We start from the raw sequence: 21730 nt of genomic DNA, 5'->3' as shown, positions 1-21730 counted from the left end.
ACTGTTGAAGGAAGATGATGTTATGAAGATCTGCACAATTTACCATGAGTGACAGCTCATTCTGATATTGCCAGTGTACGCCTTGGGAGATGCACACTCTCCCTCTCCGCCAATCAAAAAAGGGCCACGTTCAAGGACCTTAGCAAAGTCCTGCAGCTCAGCTTTACTTTACTCCTTAAAGCAGACCAAAGGGCAGCAAGGCCGCTGCTTGGGAAGTAGGAATGAGAAAAAACAAAGTGCGCATACCTCCAGAAATACCCTGAACAAAGAAAACAGCCCGAGGGAGCGTAGTATTTGCAGTGTGATGCCCAACCTTCTTAAGGGTGTTAACACAGGGAAAAAGACACCAGTGGCCTTGAAGGCTTGAGTTCCAACTTTGCACTAGCGGCTACCTTCACTCAAGCCAACAGTAGAGATATTTGGTATTCACCCTACAGAATAAAGCATTTCCACGTTGCTGGCTGCAGAAGCTCACTCGCTATAATCATGCTATTCCTGGCCTTGGGAGGCACATAAGTACTGGTCAGCCTACCCTGAGGGGTACGCTGCGGAGTTGGAAGGGTGCTGCTAGAAGTGCACTGCCCGTGGTCTTGTGTTGTATTCGCTGTGCTGGCAACGGTTGTTCCGAGCACCCTGCTCCCAACACAGCGTTGCCTCCTGTTACACGTGTCCTCCATAGGCTAAAGCAGCGGTAGGAGCCGCTCCCTGCAAATGCTTTCTGTCACATCAGTTGTGTCCTGGCCAAGCAAACTCGATCTTCTCATTTGTAGAGCTCACTGCATCCTTAAGTGTTGTTTCCGACAGGCAGATAACAAGCCCTTCTCAAATCTACTTACAAGCTTTAGCAAACCAGTACCCTCCCATCCTTGGTACCTGGCACAGAGACTGATACGGTACGACCCAGGAGTCCAACATATCCTACAGATTATTTTATATTGCATTGCTCTGACAAGTTAACCCCTGGGGGATTTCTGCTCAGCAAGGAAAATTATGTTCAAAATCTCCCTGATATACACATTTCCAGGTTAGCATCTCTATGACAAAGTAAACGAAGAGCTGTGATCAAACTTAAGATAGGAAAGCCTGCGAGACACATCCTCAGCTGGCATAAACTGATGTGTTATTAAAGTCAAGGCAACTCTAATGGAACTACTTACAGCGGCAGAGAATTTGTGTAGTACTAAAAGCAGAACACGAGGCTACTGCTAGATTAGCAGCAGAGAGCAAATGTCTTATTACTCTAGGAACAGCTGATGAAAGAAAAGTCATTCAGAACATGGCGATGTATGTGTAACCTGTATTCTCACCACACGGACGTACACAGGGGGACTAAATGTTTAGTTGTGGTCATTTAAAAATAGACTTTTTATCTCTCACTTTAAGGATATGCTTCACTTCTGAAGTATGTAAGTCGGTTCAGTATCTGCCATTAACCTCTAAAAAGCCATTTCTCTAGATTTTTGCTACGCTCCGTGGTACACCGGTAGGTGTCCATGGAATCCTGTTGGCTTCACTCTTATAAAAGTTTTCCGTCTGGGAACCTTATGGAAAAGTCCACACATCACATTTCAGCGATAAGAGGAATTTGATGGCTGAGTCGCAGCGCCCTGAATGATAGCACTTAAGAGTGGAAATGCTGACAGAACCATAACGACAGCAATGCCAGCACAGCACACTTTGCAAGGAGCCTATTATAAATACACATTACAGGACGCATATGAGCTCCCATAACAGCTCCACTGTGGCTTTTAGATTTACCCTTGAAGTTTATATCTAATTTTTATATTCATCTTTTCAACAGTTTATCATTTTCTTCTTCAAACAACCTGTCTTATGGTGACTCTTGGAAAAAAAAACAAAGCTCAAGTATAATCAGGTCAAACATTAATATTTGATTGTATGTTAAATATTGAGGGTATAGGCAGGTACGCACGATGCTAACCAAGATCGTTGTTGTTCTGTCTCCATGTTTTAGAGGAGTACTGGTGTTCTGATGATTAAAGGATGTGAGTAGAACCTGAGGATCTATTTCCCCGGCTATCTTCAGCTTTCCTGTATAACCACAGGCAAGTGGTTAATCTTTCTTCGTCCTCCTGTGGCAATGTCTCCTCTATAAAACAGAAGCACGTGTCTTTCTGTGACCGGTTGCCCATGTCTGATGCAGCAAGGCCCTGATGAACCCTGTGAGGTTGGTTTATGTGAATAATTTTTCTTGTTACCTATCGGCAGCTACTCACTAGCTTATCTATGACTTAACCCTTTGTGCTTTTCATCTGAGGCTACATCTCAGCTCTTAATATTAGGAAGGACTTAATACAAGCTGATCCTGATAGTACCGGGGCTGCCACTTGTTGCTGCTGTTACTAGTTCCGACAGAACTACACCTTCCCGTGCTTTTAGTTTGCAGGATTTTGCACTTTGCAGTCTCCTGGGCCTGATGTTAATGTCTCTGCATTTCTTAGGTTTTTGCCAAGTGCAAGATGAATGTGAAGGGAAGGTATTCAGAGGGGAAATTCTCATTTATAGAGGCGACTACAATTCAGGAGGGAAGCGCTCTCATTTGAGCCTTCAAGTCTACTGCATTCTCTGATATGTTATCTACAAACTTTGTGACAACTTAGAGGAATATATTGCAATATAAAGTATTAAAAGATTCAAGAAAGCAATAAACTTCAATTATCACAAAAATCCTCCAGATTTTTGTTATGACGCCCAGGACTACCTTACCAGTAATTATGAAATGTATTGAACTTTCTTCTTTGGTATCTTATAGGATATTTGTCTGTTACACTCTACCCAACACAGAGCTGCTACTGAGTGTATTTTAGAGTGCTGTGGATACATGCAGATACATGGGCAGTGGCATTTAAACAACCTGGTTTCCTGAGGCTGTTTTCTGGTAGCTTCTCTGCTGTCTAATAACCTGGTTACGCTCTTCACCCTTTCTTCCAGTGGAGGATTAATTCAGATCTCTCTTCCCATTTTCCATTTTCACAAAAATGTGCATCTTTGATGCTCCTGCCTTTCTGACAAAATCCGACAGAAATTGGTTGAGAGGTTCAAAAGTTGTTGTGGAAGCTCCGGAGAAGACTTAGGGGCAGGAGGACCTTGACTGCCTGACTATGGCTTGCCTAGGTTAAAAACCAATGCATTTGTTCACAGCAGGATCACAGCAGTTTTCTGATAGCACAGCCACGGAAAGAAAAAAAAAAGCCACCATGTTATTTTTGTAACTTGAAGTTGTTTTTACTGCTATTAGCAGGAACAACCTGGGGGAATTGATTACACAGGTGAGCCTCTACCTAATAGCTGTGTTTATCATTTTGCCTGCCATGGTGGGAGAACTGCAGGTTCTTGAACAGACAGATTGAGAAGTTGTCTGTTCTACCCTTGCTCTAACAGCTCGGTGTCTTCTGCAAAATGCTGTTTCGTAACATATGGCAGTAAGCACCCACTCACTCCTCAGAGAATGCTAACAGATATCCCTATGCCAATAGCAGCAGTAAAACGGGGATAGTATATTTAACTTCCTTCTCTTCTGCTGGCTCCTACATACATCTTCATGTCCTTTTTTTGTGGAAGTACTCTAATTAACATGTCAAAGAACTGCACTGCAGTCTGAATCAAGTCCCCCCTAGAAGGTATAAATAAGTCTTGCACTTAAAACAGCTTTATAACAATAAGAAGGCTTTTCTTCATGGAGGAACGCACATTTCTATGACACATCTCTGCGTCACTCCATTCCTAACACTCTTTCAGCACAGGTACCAATGGCACATAGATGGTGGCCCTCAGTAATGCTTGTGTTGAAACACTGTGAAAGCAAGGCCTCAAGAAGCAGAAAATGGCATAGAAGAACATTACATATAAATCTGTAATAATAACTGAAGAATTAAGAGTCTCTCTTTCTCTGAAGGTAAACGCAGGAGGCCCAGTGCAGCCCCTACAAGCCCCATACTGCGACAGAACAGATGCCACTGCTCCTTTGCTTAAGGAGCGCCAGACTCGGGTAGGATAACCTGTCCCACCTCTTGAGAAGCACGGCTGCATTTGCACACAGGTTTGAATCTTTAACCTGTTTGATGGCTTTGCCAGTTATCTCTCAGGAAAAGGAGATAGGTTTAACCTGCTCAGAGATCAGATTCATCTTTTCCCAGAGATCACTGAATCAATGCGCTGCCTCAGAAGAAAATGTGTTTCAAAAGCTTTTGGCCAGATCCTGATCTCACAAGCCCACGAATAATTCCAGAACGACTCTCACTGCACTGGGGTTATTTTGGTGCAAAATCTGAAGAAAGTCCTAATACATTTGAGCTTGATTCAAAGTCAGTTTCAGTCAATGGATATCATTTCAGTTTCTTAAATTAACTATGGATCAGACCTCTATCGTAACAAAAATAACCCTTTGTCAGTTAAGCTTATATTTCCTTAGAGCACCTAGCATAATTGGAGACTCAATTCTAGCTGCAGGTTTCTAGGTGTGGCAGTTTATGAATAAACACCTTCCCACATAATTTCCACTAATTCAGCCTGTGTACTAATAAAGGCTATATAAAATGGCATAAGACAGTAAGAGGATCTTCACAAATCATTGGTTCTTTCTAAAGTCCTGAAGTGTCAGATTTTCATTCAAATTTTTCCACTTCTGGAAAAATTCTAACTAATTTGTGCAACAGGTGGTTAAGTTTTTACCTTAAAGTTTTTAATAAAAATTTTATTGGACATTCATTATTATGTTATAACACATAAAGATTATTTAATCATGGTTGTTGGTAGTAAGAGGCTTTAAAAAAATAAATAAATCCTTCCATTCTGAGAAATCTGCATATGATTTGGTGGGAACAAGTCATTCAACTTACATATAAATCCACCCTTTAGAGCACGGCATACTGTTATTCTCCAGCCATGCTTAACAGGCTTCAGAAACTTCAGTGTACACATTGTGTGCCATTATTGTTACTACTGCTACTGACAGTTCAGTGAGATGGTTATCTGGTCCCACCTGAGTTTTTTCTTTCAGATCTATAGATAATGTTCTCCTTCTAGCAGAGGTGAACATAGGCCACTAAATAAGTTGATAATCCATTTAAGAATAAAGAAACCCCAAGAGATTTATTTTCCACTCAGCTCATTGGCTTCTCTCGATACAAGATGCTCTCCTCCACTGGGATTATCTTGAAAATGAAAGGTTACCCCCAGCAAGAGGGAAATGTAAAACAAATACTGTTATAAATAAAGCGTTTTCCAGTATGTAGAACAACGCTATTAAGTTCCTGTATGCACAGTATATCTATAGGCAGACCCATATAATACAGCATGAGCTTTAATCGGGAAAAAATATTAGCACATGTAGTAACAGTGCCTTAACCCCTCTGCACAACAATGAAGCTATCTCCTTACATGTCCAAACGTCACAACTAGCAGAGTGGCCTTCAAACAGCAAGAGGCTAAATAAATAAAGCAAGCAGAGAGTTGTCAATACTGATTACCAAACCAAAGAGGCTCTGAGCTCCGGCTCCTCCAGCGTAACTCGCAATCACCTACCTGTGTAAATAAACCTGCCTGGTGCGCCTTTGCAAAACTGTTTGGATTTGTATGATAATGTCACTTCAACCACTCCGGGAATGTGACGTGGAGGTGTCTGAACTCGAATGGCATGAGGCGTGATAAGCTAGGAAACAACAAAAGGAGAGGCGCGATTATGACACATCTGCGTTATTCCCCCTGCTTTCACTTTTCACCCTCCAAACACACTTTACGAGTAAATGTGTTGCTTATTCCTGTACAGGAGACACTATAGGTCAGGCAAGTGATACCTCTGGTCTAGTTTCTTGCCTCCAGGAGAAGACCCGCACATTTTAGGATAAATTGTCACCAGGAAAACTGTACAGCTTATGCCCATTGGTTAATTGCTGGCTTATTCCTGGACCCAGAGGGAATTCCTTCTCCTTCTCATACTCTAACCCTTTCTTTATTTCTTTACCATTACCTGTCTCCAGACACCCAGAGTTGTTCAATTCCATTCTAGATACTACCAAGCAGTCAGCCTCAATAATATCACATAGCAAGGAGTCCCACAGAGAAAACACGTCCCATGAATTGCCTTTGCACATGTTTATATGGCCCGCTTTACATACCACCATTTTTGTACCATTATTGGCATAGGAATTAACACTGTTCCCCCTCCACCTTCCTCAGAAAAGGAGTGTTTCTTCAGCTGAGCAATAGGGAGGCACCTCTACCTACCTCACTCCACACGAGCATGGTTCCAAATACAACTTGCAGCCCATCAAAGAAGTTGTCTCCAATAATGATCACCATTGCTCCGCCTGTAGTCCAACCTTCACTTGGGCTGATTGCTTTGATGCACGGTGTGGCTAAACAAAACAGAAAGGACATCAAAGCATCAGGTTATGGTTTTTTTCCCCACACACAGCTTTGAGACTCTTTGCAATATTGCATGTAAACCCTGGCAACAGATGAGTGCAAGCAGCTTCTGCGCAGATTAAGCAGTCCTAAGTCGCAGAATCACAGAACGGTGGGTGTCAGAAGGGCCCTCTGGAGCTCACCCCATCCCACCCCCTGCTGGAGCAGGCACCCCCAGAGCAGGGGCACAGGGCCGCGTCCAGGTGGGGGGTGAATGTCTCCAGGGAAGGGACCCCACAGCCTCTCTGGGCAGCCTGTGCCCCTGCTCTGGCACCCGCACAGGGAAGGGGTTTGTGCTCATGTTCAGGTGGAACCTCCCGTGTTCCAGCTTGTGCCCGTGGCCCCTTGGCCTGGCGTTGGGCACCACTGAAAAGAGCCCGGCCCCATCCCCCTGACACCCACCCTTCAGATATTTATAGGCACTGATGAGATCCCCCCTCAGCCTTCTCTTCTCCAGGCTGAACAAGCCCAGGTCTCTCAGCCTTTCCTCACAAGGGAGATGCAAACTGTAGCTTAAAGCAGCTTCACCTGTCCACTCCTGGCAATTTCTGCACTGCTGCAGCTTCACGGCTGGCATGAATTCCCTAGTGCTGACAGAGGCCTAGGACAAGTCCCCTCCAGCCATTCACCCATGAAGGCTGCTTTACCATTCCACAAAGCCCAGCAAATAAATAAATAAATAAACAAATAAATAAATAAAAGCATGTTTTCTGCCTTGCTAGTGTTAATTACTTGCCTATTCATTACTGGCACTTAACATTATGTCATTAAAGCCTAACAGGCCAACTGTAGTGGGTGTAAAAATGAAACGCTTAAATGATTGTGCAGAAGCTGTTTAAACATCCCCCCCACTCATTAGCATATGATCACACAAAAGCTAAACCCTGTGGAAAGAAAGGTAGATTAAGATTTATTAAGTTTATCAATGGGTAAAAAAGCAGGGGAATATCAAATGTTTCCTCCAATTCCTGTCGCAAGACCATTTCTAATAATTTTCTTGATTTTAGAGAGTAGATTTTTTTTTCCCTCCTCTCTTCCATATGTTCAAGGCCTCTGGACTATACATCCCATCAGGAACCCAATATGGTTTCCAGGCCATAACCAAAGTCAATCCATCACTCCATTCCCAATGTTGACAGGGTCAGAGGTGGAGGGGAACTTTGGCAGTGCTCCAAAAACATGAGACTCCTTTGAACAGCCAGTCAATCACATCCAATCAGTCAAGGAAAAACTGGATGGCTTCCTAGGCTAGGAATCCTGGGATTTTCCTTCTACCATTTCACTGCCCGCTGGGGGAGAATTAACACCACTCTGAATTCTTTACTGATTCAATCATTTTCTTCCAGTTCATTAATTCTTCTTTTAGGCTGATATAGGGCACAGTTAAGAAGTGGGGCAGCAAAACATTATAATGAAATAATATCCTTGCTTGTCTTTTCTACTAACATCACTAGCTCTTCTCACTTTCACTAGCTGCAGGGGAGGGAAAAGTAGACACAGATAGCATTTTCCAGTAATTTTGAGTACTGTCTGTGTGAGAGAGGTGGAATGAGTTGGTAATGAATGCATGGGAGGAGGGAGAGGAGGGGCCAACATTTTGAAGCTTAACAGATACAAGTATTTGTAATTGCTTTAATATAGTCCAAAACCCATCCTGTAGACGGCCATGAGTCTTGCTTAGCCAAACAAACTAAAATCAATTAGTGTCAGTCTCCTTCTGTGCATTGCTATGCTTTGCACATAGTTTGTTTAAGGGAACTAGTGACACTTTTTCATACACATCTTGTGCTGTAACAGTTCTGTTTAACTAAGATGTCATGCTGCCTAATTTGCCTGAAATCAAATCTATCCCAGCTGAACGAGAAGTCTGAAATTTAGATAATACTTAGTGTTTCTATGTTTTTCATCTCTGCAGTACAAACTAATTAATAAAAGGGGGGGGGGGGGGGTGGAGTGTAGAAGGGGAGCCTGTCTCTTAGATGTAAAGAGGATCATACTTTGCATGCAATAGACACTGTTTTCCTGCCACCTCCTTCTCTAAAGCCCCTGAGGTTCTGTAGTTCCCCCTTAACTCTCTTTCCCTCCTGAAAACAAACAGAAACTGAAGAATGGGTAATAGGCTTTTGCATTCATTTGCATACCGCTCTTCATACAAACACCCTACCTTCTGAGGGGTCGAGTCTCCTTGCTCTCCGCCCATGCTTGGAGTTGTTGTGAACAAACATGTTGTCAGACACTGCCAGTACGTGCCCGTCAACATTCACTGTTGTTGATAGCACAACCTAGATATTTAGAAAGGGAAGAAAAAGGAGGCAGGTAAACAATTTACTTTGAAATTCAACTTGTTAAGTATTAATTATTCAGTTTAGTTAAAACCCTGTTCTGTCTGTAAAATGGCATCATGTTCTGCAGGGTTTCTCCCTAACAAGAAGGGAGAAAATATTTTCAGCCTTCATTCTATGCATTAATTCCATTTAGTGTAGCATCCTAAGGGCCATATAAAGTTCTTACTGTATAATGAACCAGCTACTGCAGATGGCCCTAAATTTAGTTTCCTATGAGACGCTGTAGCATAGCTGATGGCAGAGAGTTCTACTTATACCAACCAGGAGGGCAGGCTGCAGAGCACCGCAGCAATTTGCCCTCCGATACGTACATGCAGATTCAGAGCCATCTGCTGCACTGCGCACACATGCAAATGTATCTGCATCTGCTCCGAAAATACAGGTCTCCATTGACTGAGCAAAATGGAAACTCCTGCTATGTGAAAACAGCACCTAATATCGTGTCTGGTTTTTGACCTATGCGTGCGCTTAGTGCCTCCTGAAAATCATCTGAGCCTGAGGACCCCGAATCAAGCAGCGGTTTCTAAACCTTAGCCTCCATGACCTGTGTTGCTGGGCTCCAACAGCATATTAATTCTTTGAGGAAGTAACTGTATATGTTAATTAATCCCACTTAGTTTTCCCTTTATGATACAATATCCAAAGCTGTAAGTCCTATAAATCCAGAAATATATGTGCCTTTAAACAACAAACTTTTAGGAAAAAAATGAACAAACTGCGTTTTAACTACTGAAAGAAGATGCATCTTATTGAACTTTCAGGTTTCAACCATCAGTTGGTGTAAATCAGTGTAACTCCATTCAGCTGCCACAGGGCTACAGTAATTCACAGCTATTGAGAATCTGACCCCAGATGTGTTCATGAATTCTCAGATACAGCTGTCATAGTCCAGGTAAGAGACGGTCAAGTTCTAATTGTTGGTAAAACTATATTCAGCATATAGCAGGAGAAACCTTGCCCTCCTACAGGATTACGCTAGCTTAAAGAATACTTTCTCTCTTTCTTGAGAGAAGTTTAATTCATTCCAAAAGGCTCTTGTCATACTGTACTCTTATGCTTCTCAAGCATTCTTGTCACAAAATGTGTTGCTTTTGTGTGCCAACTGATTTCATCATTGCACATTTGGGTGGAGTGCGACTCCTGTCCAAAGCGAACATTTCCCGCATGACATAGCTGAACCCACTCAGATGCACTTCATTATTTTCCGTTAAACAATGGAAATAAATTTTAATCTCTCACTGGCCAGCACAGAGCACACTATGGCAACAGGGGAATAGACCTGAATTATTCCAGTGTCTGAAATATTTACGACAAGTGTTTAAATTGTAACCAAATGTAAATAAAAAGTATATCATATATATACAGTTACACTATATAATATATACATGTCTGACCTCACATACGCAAGGTACGTATGCGATACACACACACCCCTACATGCTCTCAGTATGAGATCTTTATAATATTTGCAGGCTTCAAGTATACACACGTTCCCCTTTTGAGTAACCATTTGGGTGTAAATGTTGTGCACAACAAGAGCCACGTTTCAGCAGGAGTCGTCGAGATCCCCGCAGCATGAGCAATGGCAAGGCAGAGTACTCTGTTTCGAAGACAAGCGCTGAACATCCTCTCTTCCCTGGGCCAGCAGGAATGAAAGATGCACTTTCAGACCTCTGTCCATGAGCGGTTCCATTTTTATTCACCTCTCCCATTCATCACAGGAGGGTCAAAGCCACTTGTCATTTCACAGGCTGGGACGCAGGGTAAATAAATACAGCATTCTCAGGGACGGGACAAAATGCAAAGTTCAGATTTGGACCAGAACCTTCTAAAGTTTTGGCCTTTATTTGCAGTAATCTCTGAGGTGCTGTTGGAATCCAGCAGACCTGCACCGTCTTTGCTACGATGCTGCTAGCCAACTCATTATCAACAATGTGGAGTAAGAACTTGTGAGATTACGGACATAAAAATTGCTGAACTTCTTCACTTTGCTCCAGTCATTCCCTCTTGCCTGGTGGAGACGACAATCCAATTGTTTTATACTGAAGATTAAAAAACAATATTTTATGGATAAAAGGAAGAGGAATGTGCATTCCACTATGGTCTCTAACTCCCAGGCCCTTCCCTTTCACAAGCCAACTGCTTTCCCCCAGTGAGTATTTCCTGGGTCACGAAGGGTGACCCTTTCCATCTGGAATCAATCAGTCAACTCCTGACAACTTCCTGAAACACCTCACTCCATTTCCTGTTCTCTCCCCCTTCTCTCTTTCCCCCTGGTTTGCTTCACTCTTCAAAACTGCAGGCCACAGCAGCTTAATGTTAGAGGGTCAGACACAGTTAGACTCCAAAACACTACACAAGAACACCTTTGACCTTCAAAAATCTTTACATCTTAGCTAAACAAATCAAGGTCAACGTTTCTTACCATTACCTTGTTAACCATTTATATGCATTTTTGCCAATACCCTTCTGAACATGTATTTATCAATAACACTTGTTCTCCTAATATCATAAAACATTCCGGGCCTTTTTGTTTTTTTTTAAACCTGTAGCTAGTGCTGCTGAAAGGTGATGCGCAAACTTCCCTGGAGATTTGCCCATTCTCAGATTTGTCCTCAGCACTGGTGAATTACTGGCAAATGGCTCTGGAGCATTTTTCTGTTCCTGACCTGATGGGCACTGCTCTTGAGCATGCTAATTGGGCTTCTGTGCCTATTCAGTTGATGATCTTTTACCTAAAATCAGTAGTTAATGCAAAATATAATCCTATGGGAATGATCTGAGAACATCAAAATACGTCAGGTAGGCCATGGGTTCTGGTAGCTGTAGCTGAGGGCCAAATTTGACACACACAGCATAAACACTAAAGATTTTGTGCTGCCCAACAGCTGGATCAGCCCATCGCCTCTGTTGGAGTTTCAGGACAACGGATCCAGCAAGCAATAGACATGGCAATGTGTTGCTCCTTCATCCATCCAAACATAGGTTCCATCTCTAGGAACAGCGAGGGAGTCCCAGGCTTCTAAGCGGTGTTTTCAGCAGATCTTAAGATTCTCTCTGCAAATCTGCAAGGGTCTTGTTGTTAGCTGTGAAGCCACAGACGTAAAACAATGATTCCCCAGCAGTACTGGAGAAATGCATGTGCTATATCTCCAAACTATTATTGTTTCCTGGGTGGATTTCTGTAATGTAATCCCTGCTCAGAAACCACAGTGAGGGTTCACCTACCCTGACATTCAGTCAAACTGTCTTTAGCACGTTAAACTCAGGTTCTCTGAGCTGCCCTGCCCCTCTTTCACTTCCATGCACAAAGTGTTGTATTCCTTTACAAACCTTTACCTGGGTACTACAACCTTTCCTCCCCCATCTATACATTGTATCAATATTTTTGTATTCTAAAGTATGCTCCTCTTCAAATTACATATATGCAAGTAAATATACATCATCATCATCTATATATATATAAAAGCTGTATCACTCACAGACACCTATTTAGACATATGGTACAAACATTCCAGGCATACAGGCATTTACTTACATGTAACATATCTCATCACTGTGTAAATGATCTCTCTCAAAAAATTCCTGTTACCATTCCAAGTGTGGAAGAAATTCTTTATGACATTGTACATCTGGAAACAATATTACATTCCTGATGCACTTTCCCTTATAACTCTCTAGTCACAGCACCGTGTTATTTTAACTTTTCAAAAGAATAACTACTATGCGGATTTAAAAAATTATCATCATTATTATTATTTTCCAGCTGGGTGGAAGAAAAGATGTCAGGCCTCATCCTGCTGTCTTCACTTGGACAGGGCTCCCATTGATGTCAACAGGCGTTTTGGTTGAGCGAGTAATACAGGAGTGGATGCTAGAATATAACGTGTTTGCTTCATAGCTGGATTAGGAATAAGATAAACAACGTGGAAAATGCCAGCAGCCTCGCTCTGCTCAAACCTTCCATTGAATTCTCTGGGAAATCCTTCCTGAGACCCTGAGACTGCTGCAAACTCCAGGCTAACGAAAAACCTACGCACATGGCCTTCGTTTTAGGCATGGGGCCTCCTAAGATTATAGAGGCACAGGGGTACGAGATAACGCCTGGGTCACTGACATCTCGTCTCCTCTTAGAGACAACCAAACCACGTAGCTACTTTTATAAAACTGCCTTCAACCTTTTCAAGATTCGCCTTTGGGATACTCTTGTCTTAAAGCCTACTTGTCCTGGTGGTTAGGGCATTTATGGTTTACGGTCTAAATTTATTCCTAGTCAATTTATTCCTAACGCTAGCTTTAAAATTATTATTTCCCATTCTGATCAACCTTAGGATATTTTTAGTCAGCAGTTATGTCCCCTCTCGGTGCACATCACTAAAATATTTGAACCAAGCTCTTGTCCACTCCCCCGTCACCCTAATGACCCATTCCTGCACCTGTTCCAGTTTCATTCTCTTTTGAAGATGGTTAAACCAGTATATTGTATCCCAAACTCAGTAGGGTACAATCGTACAAACGCATCCTTCTCCCTACTGGCAAAGCTTACCTGAGACATAGTAGAATCTCACCTGTGGTTTGTTTTTAACAGACGATACACAACTTTGGCAACTCACTGTCACAGCACTTATGTGGTCTTCAGACCTGAGCACATCAAGCTCCTTGAAGGTTTTTTCTTTTGCAGTTACAGTCAGTCCCTCCCTTACTCATATGGAATCTAAAATAATATCACCTTTTGTTGGGTCAGTCAATATCTGATGAAGGAATCAGCCACCCAGTAAATGCTATGGACTCTGCTGATACTAGTTGCATTTGTTTTGCAATTTATACCTGGGAAATTAGTCTCCCATAACAACATTAGTCCATGTAGTATTCATCTAACACCAGTTCAGCGATCTCTATCCACATCCAAACTAACCATGGGGGTCTCTGGCACGCTCTTTCACCATCAGTCTGAAAAGGATTTTGATTTACACCAGTTATGTTTTATTCTTGCTATCCCTTTTTGTTCCTTTAGAGTCTAAAACATTCCTAACTCACAATATTCTCCCACTCCTGTTACCCATTTTCCTTTTTCCTGAATGACACAGATCCTTCAGTGGTTCATGTTAGGAGGTAGCTGGGTGAATTCTCAAACACAGCCAGCTTTGCTCACGTGCCTGATGATTAACTGATCCAACCATTCTGAGGTCAGGAAGGAAATCTCCCCAGGGATACACCTTGTTATTTTTCCTTTCTCTTTCTCCCTAGAGCACCTAGAGGGGGATACCTGCCAGGAAACATTCCATGTCATGATTTCTGCTGAAAACAGAGGGCAACTGCTGACCTTTCTCTTTTTGTTTCTAAAAAAGCATGTTGGTTCAAAGATGACCATTGTTAGCAATGATGTTCTCTTGCCTTGTACCATTCTCTCGACTGTGGCACTGTAGGATCTGTTTAATCAGTTTGTGACTGGATGAAGCAGAATTCCCAATCAACAGGAGTCTAATGCATTAGCACCAGGTCTCAGCTGAAGCATTTTAGCTGAAGTGCCTCATCTTAATTCCACAGAATTATTGTCCCCCATTACACACCGGTCGTTACCATTAAGTATCATTGGGCTTCAATCAAGCTCTCTAGGAGAAGTCCTCATTAAATGGAGGGCATAATTTTTTTTTTTTTCATTCTGTTCCTGGGAGAATCACTCATGGAGAATACAGCAATGGCAGCGATGAGTTTACCTGTGCAAACTCAGATTTGCAGAGTAGCTGAACTCAAACAGTCAGAACTCTGGTTTGAATAAGGGACTTCAGCATGCTTTCTGTTTCAGTTTTCCACTGACAATCTTTATTCAGAAATATTTTCACTGATAAATAATCAATATTTGCTTCAGTTAAATTCACAAGGACAGACTACTCAATCTGCATACGTATTTGGGCAGCCATCAAGTAACCATGAAAATATCCATTAGTTCTAGAAAAATTCCCTTTCCCTGCTTTAGCCACTGGCAGGCACTGAAGTAGTGAGTGATTCACAATATAACTACGTTACTTCTGGGGGGGGAAAAAAAAACTAAAATAATGATCACACATCCTTTAACTTCTGAGGTACAAAATTTTTTCAACAGTAGAAAAACTTTGTATTTGATTTAAAAAAAAAAAAGTTAAGGGATTGTCATTGTAGCTTTGAAGCTCTACTTAATATCAAAGCAAATTTCAAATAGTTAATGTGATCACAAAGCAAAGCAGCTGCTGTTGCTCTCCAAACTAAAGAATTATACTAAAAAAACCTTCCTCAGGCATCTGGAGCTGTATTAAATTTACAATGCAGTGTTAATGTAACCTTTCCACCCCTTTTTCTCCCCACCCCCTTTTTTTAAATGAGAGTGATATAAGTGAAACCTAACATTTAATTTAGTTTAATATGTCATAAACATACTATAAAATATCTAAATCTTATAACATATCTAGAAGTGAGGCTGAGGCCAGGCTCAGAGGCTGGATCCCAACGCCCTGGAACTTTGGTTATCAGCCAAACCAAGCCCAAACTGTAGCTTCACACCCATCTCTAATCAGAAGCATTAACTTGACACTTTTCCAAACATGAGTAACCATTCTTCCACGCTGGAAAAACTCAGGAAGATTCATTGTACAGCACTATTTCCTTGTCTCTTATTTATATTTGTGTCTCAACAACACAGCCTGAGTTTTGGGCTTTCATTCAGTTTCCATTAAAGAGCAAAAATGCCTTTTGATGAGACCCCGTCAGTTCCAGGTTTCAGTAGCAATTTAAATGAGAACCTTGATAGAGGGATTCTCTCTTCTGTTTTGGGGGGGGTTTTAATAACCATAAAAAAAGAGTGTCTTAATGTCTCCTGGAGATCTGACAAGCACTACTCCATTGAAAAGTAATATATTTGGTCCTGTAGAAAAACATAAGTACAAATGAAAAGCTACTCAATCTGCGCATCGCTGCAGAAGTGTGTTTGTGTAAGGAAAGTTAAACGCATGGAAATGTTTGAAAGAGGAGGGCCTTAATAACGACAGCTGTACAAACAATTTATTAGGTAAAAACAATAAAGGGTTTAGATGTGGCCCAAGAATAAAACATAATGAATTAAATCATAAAATGAATAAAGTATCCTACTGCACTGTGCTTTTTGACCCTGTTTTTACTCTGCTCACAGGTTCCTGCACTGTCCTTTCAAACCTAATAAACAATTCTGCACATTAATTACTTTGCCTGATGTAACCTAAACAATTAAAATGAAAATTAACAAGATCACCGTGTGCAACCACACCACTAATATCTGAAGTTATCTATTGTTTTGTCCCACTTCTGACTTTAAGGCTAGCTGACAGACCATGCTCAACAAGCAGCAGGCAAACAAGTGTTTGCCCAAACTTAAAAACAATAAAAAACCAAAACACAGAACCTAACCAAACCAACAACAACAACAAATCAACAAGAGAAAAAGAAGGCTCCAGAAGACAGAGATAGTGGAGCATTTAAGAACACTCTTAACTTTCCTTACACCCAGGGAAGTGACGCTCCTGTCCTTAGAAACGAGGCAGAGAGAAAACAAGCTGTCGTTGCTTATTGCCTTTACAGTTCATCATGGCTGATTTCCTCTAGAACACAGAACATTTTTACTCCAAATGTGTAAAATTTTAGCCATTGAGCTACTTTTTATATCTTTTTTTTTATCCATACTGACCTCTGTAGCCCAGAACAAAGCTCACCAAACCAATGCGTCCAGCTTTGAACAAGCCTGACTGAAGATCCTGCTTTCACTCAAAGCCTCAAGCATTTTGCAATTTGTCTCAAAGGGTTCATTTTTGTAACTCCGAAACAAAGCCTTGTCAACATTTTTGGTTTTGACAGAAAGTAAGGTAAACCTAGTGGGTTTGCCTGATCTTGATTAATTTGGCAGTTTGAACTTAAATCTCACAATGATACTCAAAGGTATGAACTCACACGAACTGAAAGTGCAAACGTAGTTTAAGCCCTGCAGAAGAGCCAGAAAGTTTCACTTGGCTCTGTTTTCCCAGCTTGGCATGTTGTGAGGCAGAAAACCCACATGAAGAGTCTCTCCCAGCTCATTTTCTTCTCCCATAAACCGCTCGTTTTGGTACGAAGACCAAAAGCAAGGCCATACTTTCTCGTATACAAGAGGGATGCCAGGTGACGGAGCAAAGGCATTCCAGCAGCACCCATGTGGGTGCCGTAAGACTCGTTCCAGTTTCCCTGCTCGATGTTTCACTGGAAATTTCAAGCTGTTTAGGCTCTGTATCATCACCATTTTGGGTATGGAGATAAAGAAGCGAAACAAAGAATAAGGCTGATACTAGAGACAGATTTCTGCCACAAAAAAAAAGAATATTAGGTGCAAATCCCTCCTGCAGTTCAGCACCTGATCCGAACCTGGGCCTTCAGTCTCACTTGCCACAGCGCGGGGGCAGCTAGCACGAGACTCACATCGGATCTGAATTTCTTCAGTGTTCAGGTGTGTTTGGACCCAGAGTTTATATTTTGGCTGCTACAAGCAACGCTATTTGTAACATGTAACACGGCAGTGCGTGGAATCCCCAGGTGCGAATCAGGATCCCCTCGCGCGAGGTTTTTTTTACAAACTCATAACAAAAGAAAAAAATAGAGACTGTATTTATGTTTCATCACATTTCCCAATCAGCTCTTCTAGCTGGCTCTTAGAGCTAACAAGATCTGTTTACAAGCTATAAACTGAGTCTTCCTTTACTCTCAGATTTCTTTGCATTCTTGGCAGATGATATCTAGTTGGTGTTTTTTCGTTATGGAAATTGCCACTTGAAAATAAACAACCACCAGTATAAATTTCCTAACAACGAGCTCCTCTTTTTTTCTCACGTCTTATCATCTCTGAAACCACAGAATGAAGAAGACACTGCAGTCTCTTTAAACCACTAGTGAAAAAAATTAAGGTGGTCATGTTTTTTTCTTAAATTTATTTCTGCTCAAAAGAAAAAAATTAATAACTTTTATATTTTTTTGCCTACATTTCTTTAAAATTTTTGGAGCTTTCAGAAGCTTCCATTTTGCGGTATTTCTCTTAAAAGTTAAACTTTTTTTTCTTACAAAAATATACATATATTTTGACAAAAAAATATATGTGAATTTTTCATTGCTAGTAAAAGTTAAAAAAAAAAAATCACTTGTCTGTGAAAACATGTTTGGGTGGAAAGTTTTAAACAACTCTGCAAACTCTTGTGGAGTTTTAACTTCATTTCTAAATGAGGAAACTGATGCAATCGCCCAAGCAATGGAACACAAACTGCCAAACCTAAGGATGTCACCTTCCCACTACAAGTCTTGTGGGTCTACAAGAAAAATGGCACCTCTCCCAGTAAGCTAAAATCCATTTTGTATCTCCGATGTGACACAGAGGAGCTACAATAACGGTAACGAGCAGGAACAGCACTTGCAAGGATAGCCCACTTCACCAGCGGATTTCAAAGGCTCTGGCTGGCAAAACACGTGCACTTTCTCAATCGCTCTCCTGAATCAAGGCCGCAAAGTTCTACCAAGGCGAGCAACCCCATTTGGAGAGGTGGAATTACATAGTAAAATAAATGAAAAATGGCTCATCAAAGGTCGCCCAGCAAATTAGCGGTAGAGCCCCACCGCCTGACCTGCAATCTTGGCCATGCCTCCCTCTCAGTTGCACGAGGGTTAGTTCTAGCATCACTTTTCTAACACGTTCTCTGCCATGCCACCTTTCACGCCGTGCAGGGACGTGACGTCCAGGATGTAAAAGGCCTGAGCATTCCATTTGCATTTCTGCGAGGGTTAAGTTACACGTACAATACTTAATAAGCGTAGTTGCTTAAAAGGTATGGGTATGCAAGATGAGAGACCGTCTCTGCCTTTCTCCTCACCGGTGACACACTTTGCCTCCTTCTGTGTTTTTATTAGCTGGTGTTCACAATACATCAGCGACAGCTATGATGAAACCAGTGGCAAAGCAGCTGGGTCATTGTCCCACGGGTCTTGTTGCTTTGCTGTGCGAGATCTTAAAGTGACCATCACTATTTTGGCTTCTTGTTTTTTAAAGAAGCTGAAAGAGGGAGGGCATGATTGAGTTAAAAGGCAAAAGAGATGGAAAGAGGGAGTGGAGGGAAATGAGGAGACTGCTTGTGTACTACCTACAGAGCTACTTTGAAAAATTCTGAGGCATCTAAGTATCACAAACATGATCCCTGCTGTGGGCAGCTGTATGTGCGAGTGCTTTGCCCGAGGGTGTCAAATCAAATATCCACTGCTGGTTGGTACAGTACATCACTTCCCCTTGGGGATTCAGAGTGGAAGAAAAGGAAAAAACGGGGGGAAAATGGTTTAAACACAGCAAATGGAGAAAAACTTTAACAATATCTGATACGGCTTATCATATACTGTCATCATATTTATCATGAGCAATGTAGGAGAGGAGAGGGAAAAGGAAAAGAAGAAAAAAAGCAGACAGGTTAATGCTGAGCCTTATAAGACTTACCTGGAACCGTCTCATGTCTCTTGGGTTTCCTGCTGTTTTCAAACAATTCTGATTGCACTTGAGAAAAAATTTTAAGAAGAATCTGGAAAGATAAAGAACGGTGTCACTTCTATTAACCATAACAAAACACGTGTCGTTATGTTCTGGTTTACAAGTATACATCATAGTGATTTACAAGGTGGTGTATCAGTAGACCAGGACTGTAAGAACTCACCAAAACAGAAACAAAACACACAAAACCAAACCGTAGCAAACAGAAGTTAAAAAAAACCCCATCAGGTAGGGTACAACCAATGTCACTGCAATCCACTCGGAGCTGGGCTGCTAGCTGGTGTAAGTCAGCATAGCTGCTCCCATTTATGCCAGTTTCCTCGCTGCATGTTTGACCACATGATTTTAGTCTCTTTCTTTATCTCTCCCTCACATACAAGGTCTTTCTTTCACTGTCTGAAGGGATTTTCCACCAAACAATATAGAAGGATAATGTTATTGTAAAAACTACAAAAACCGACAGGGCAACTCTGAGGCAGATAAGCCTCGAAACTACTTAGAATGTATTAAAAAACATAGAAACAAACACAGCCCTCAGAAGAAGCTGATGAGATTTCATCATGACGATGTTTTTAGTTATTAAGATTTCAGTAACCAAAGCAGAGAAGCAGAACTGCCAGGAGTCCAGATTATAATCTTACACAGATTTTGAGAGAGGGTAACAAAAACACTACATGAGGTAGTACGTGACAGCTCATGCTGTCCAAGCAGATAAACCTATTAACAGTGTACAAAGTTCTCGTGCCAATTATTTTTGCCCTGTCACATATGCCTATCTTTACGTGTTATTGTTCTGTAGAGTTTAGCTTGTCATGTACACAAGTTGAGTCTTCAGCGTGCTTGATTGGCTTACCCACCACCAAACGCTAGAGCACATAGATTTTTACAGTTCAGAAATACAGGGCAGGTGCTTTTCTGTAAGCTTTTCCACAAAATTTAGTGTCAGATCCAGGGAGGAGAGGATTCATCCCTTTGTTATCTGATTCATCCGTTTAAATTTGTGAATTTCAGAGGTAAAGAAGCTATTTGAAAAAATCAGAGTTGCTGGATTAAAACAAAACAAGCATGTATTCAAAATTCAGGCATAACCGACAGGAAATTTTTTTGGCATCCCCTATCACAAGTGAAAATATTTTCTGTGATTTTCTTTTCATTTCCATTTGTCAGACAAAATGGGTTTAACTGCAACAATTAAAATGAAAAAAAAAAAACCCCTTAAAGTCTTTTAAATGGATTTAGAAGGAAAAAGACTTGGATATAAGAAAAAAATAAATAGTTGAAGAATTGATTTAGAATACAAAGAACAATTTATTTATTTATTTCTCTTGCTGAGTGCTTTCCTTAAAAAAAAAAAATCTGCTTTTGCAGTAAGTTAAAGTCCCAGGTGAGCCAGGCCTATTTCCCTTTCTGTTACTATGACAACGATTTTTTACCGCAGTCCCTAAGTCCCTTCAGAACTCACACATTCATGCCTTGAATTAGAACTTTAAAGGAGAAAGATGTATATTTCCCAGGGTTTACCAACAACAACAACCAAAATAGTCCTAACACAAGACAATAAAGCAGAAATGCACTCTCCCTTGTTATTGCTACTTTCTTTGCACCACTTACATCGTGGTATTTCTCTCTCTCTGCCCCAAACATGCAAAGAAATATCGAAGGATCCGATCCATTTATATGTTGCTTGAACAAACAAAACCCGTCGAAAACCACACAACAGCTGAACCCACGAAAAAGACCAAGATAACATCATATAAAATGACTGTCACAAAATACATCCTTCCAGTGAGCTTTTTAAATTAAAATGTTCCTTTTCCCCCTTAATCTCTCACAAACATTTTTAAAAATCTAAAATATTTATTTTCCCTGTGTGTGCATTTTGCAGACCGTTGTTTCTATCTCTATCGTTCCTTCTCATTTACGACTTAGAGAGCTCACTGGTCCTTCCCGCGGCACAGCTTAGGGTGAAAGTACAGCGTCCTGCTGCGGTCCCTCCTCACGCTGGCAGCCAGGTCCAGCGGGAGAGGTGGGTCGCTGCTCGGCTCTCAGAGGGCAACTTCTGTGAGCACAGCCCTGGTCACCTCCGTGTAATCTGAACTAAAACCCGACAGAACTTCACACCTCAGAAGCAGCACCGAGTGAATATATTCTATCAAATAAGTCTTACCGACTCCTCATGCTAAAACCCGTGACCTCTTTTATTTGAAAGATTCGGTAAGCAAGATTTTATCTGTAAGAAAAATGCTCTGCATGCCAGCACACTCAGAGATTCACAGGAGAATCTGAGCCAGAAATGTTACTCACAAACACTCCTTTTTATCCTGCCCTCTTCTTGCTGATATAAAGAAATACTTGCAGATACATAAACTGCTTATGTTCTGAGAGCTATCTACAGAAGGGAAAACTG

General features: G+C 41.4%; 1 protein-coding gene across 1 annotated transcript in view; it reads right to left on the bottom strand.

Moving 5' to 3' along the window:
- The window catches only part of EBF2 (EBF transcription factor 2), a 144493-nt gene that overhangs the window by 17818 nt on the left and 104945 nt on the right, over positions 1-21730 (bottom strand). The window contains exons 7-10 of the mRNA XM_064472484.1: positions 19273-19354; positions 8591-8708; positions 6247-6377; positions 5545-5671 (exon numbers count right to left, since the gene is read on the bottom strand). Of these exons, the coding sequence (XP_064328554.1) occupies positions 5545-5671; positions 6247-6377; positions 8591-8708; positions 19273-19354 (458 nt within the window). The remainder of the gene's footprint in view (positions 1-5544; positions 5672-6246; positions 6378-8590; positions 8709-19272; positions 19355-21730) is intronic.

The sequence above is a fragment of the Phalacrocorax carbo genome, chromosome 24, assembly GCF_963921805.1.
Source record: "Phalacrocorax carbo chromosome 24, bPhaCar2.1, whole genome shotgun sequence".
Taxonomy (NCBI): Eukaryota; Metazoa; Chordata; class Aves; order Suliformes; family Phalacrocoracidae; genus Phalacrocorax; species Phalacrocorax carbo.
This window is presented reverse-complemented; position numbering and strand designations above follow the sequence as displayed.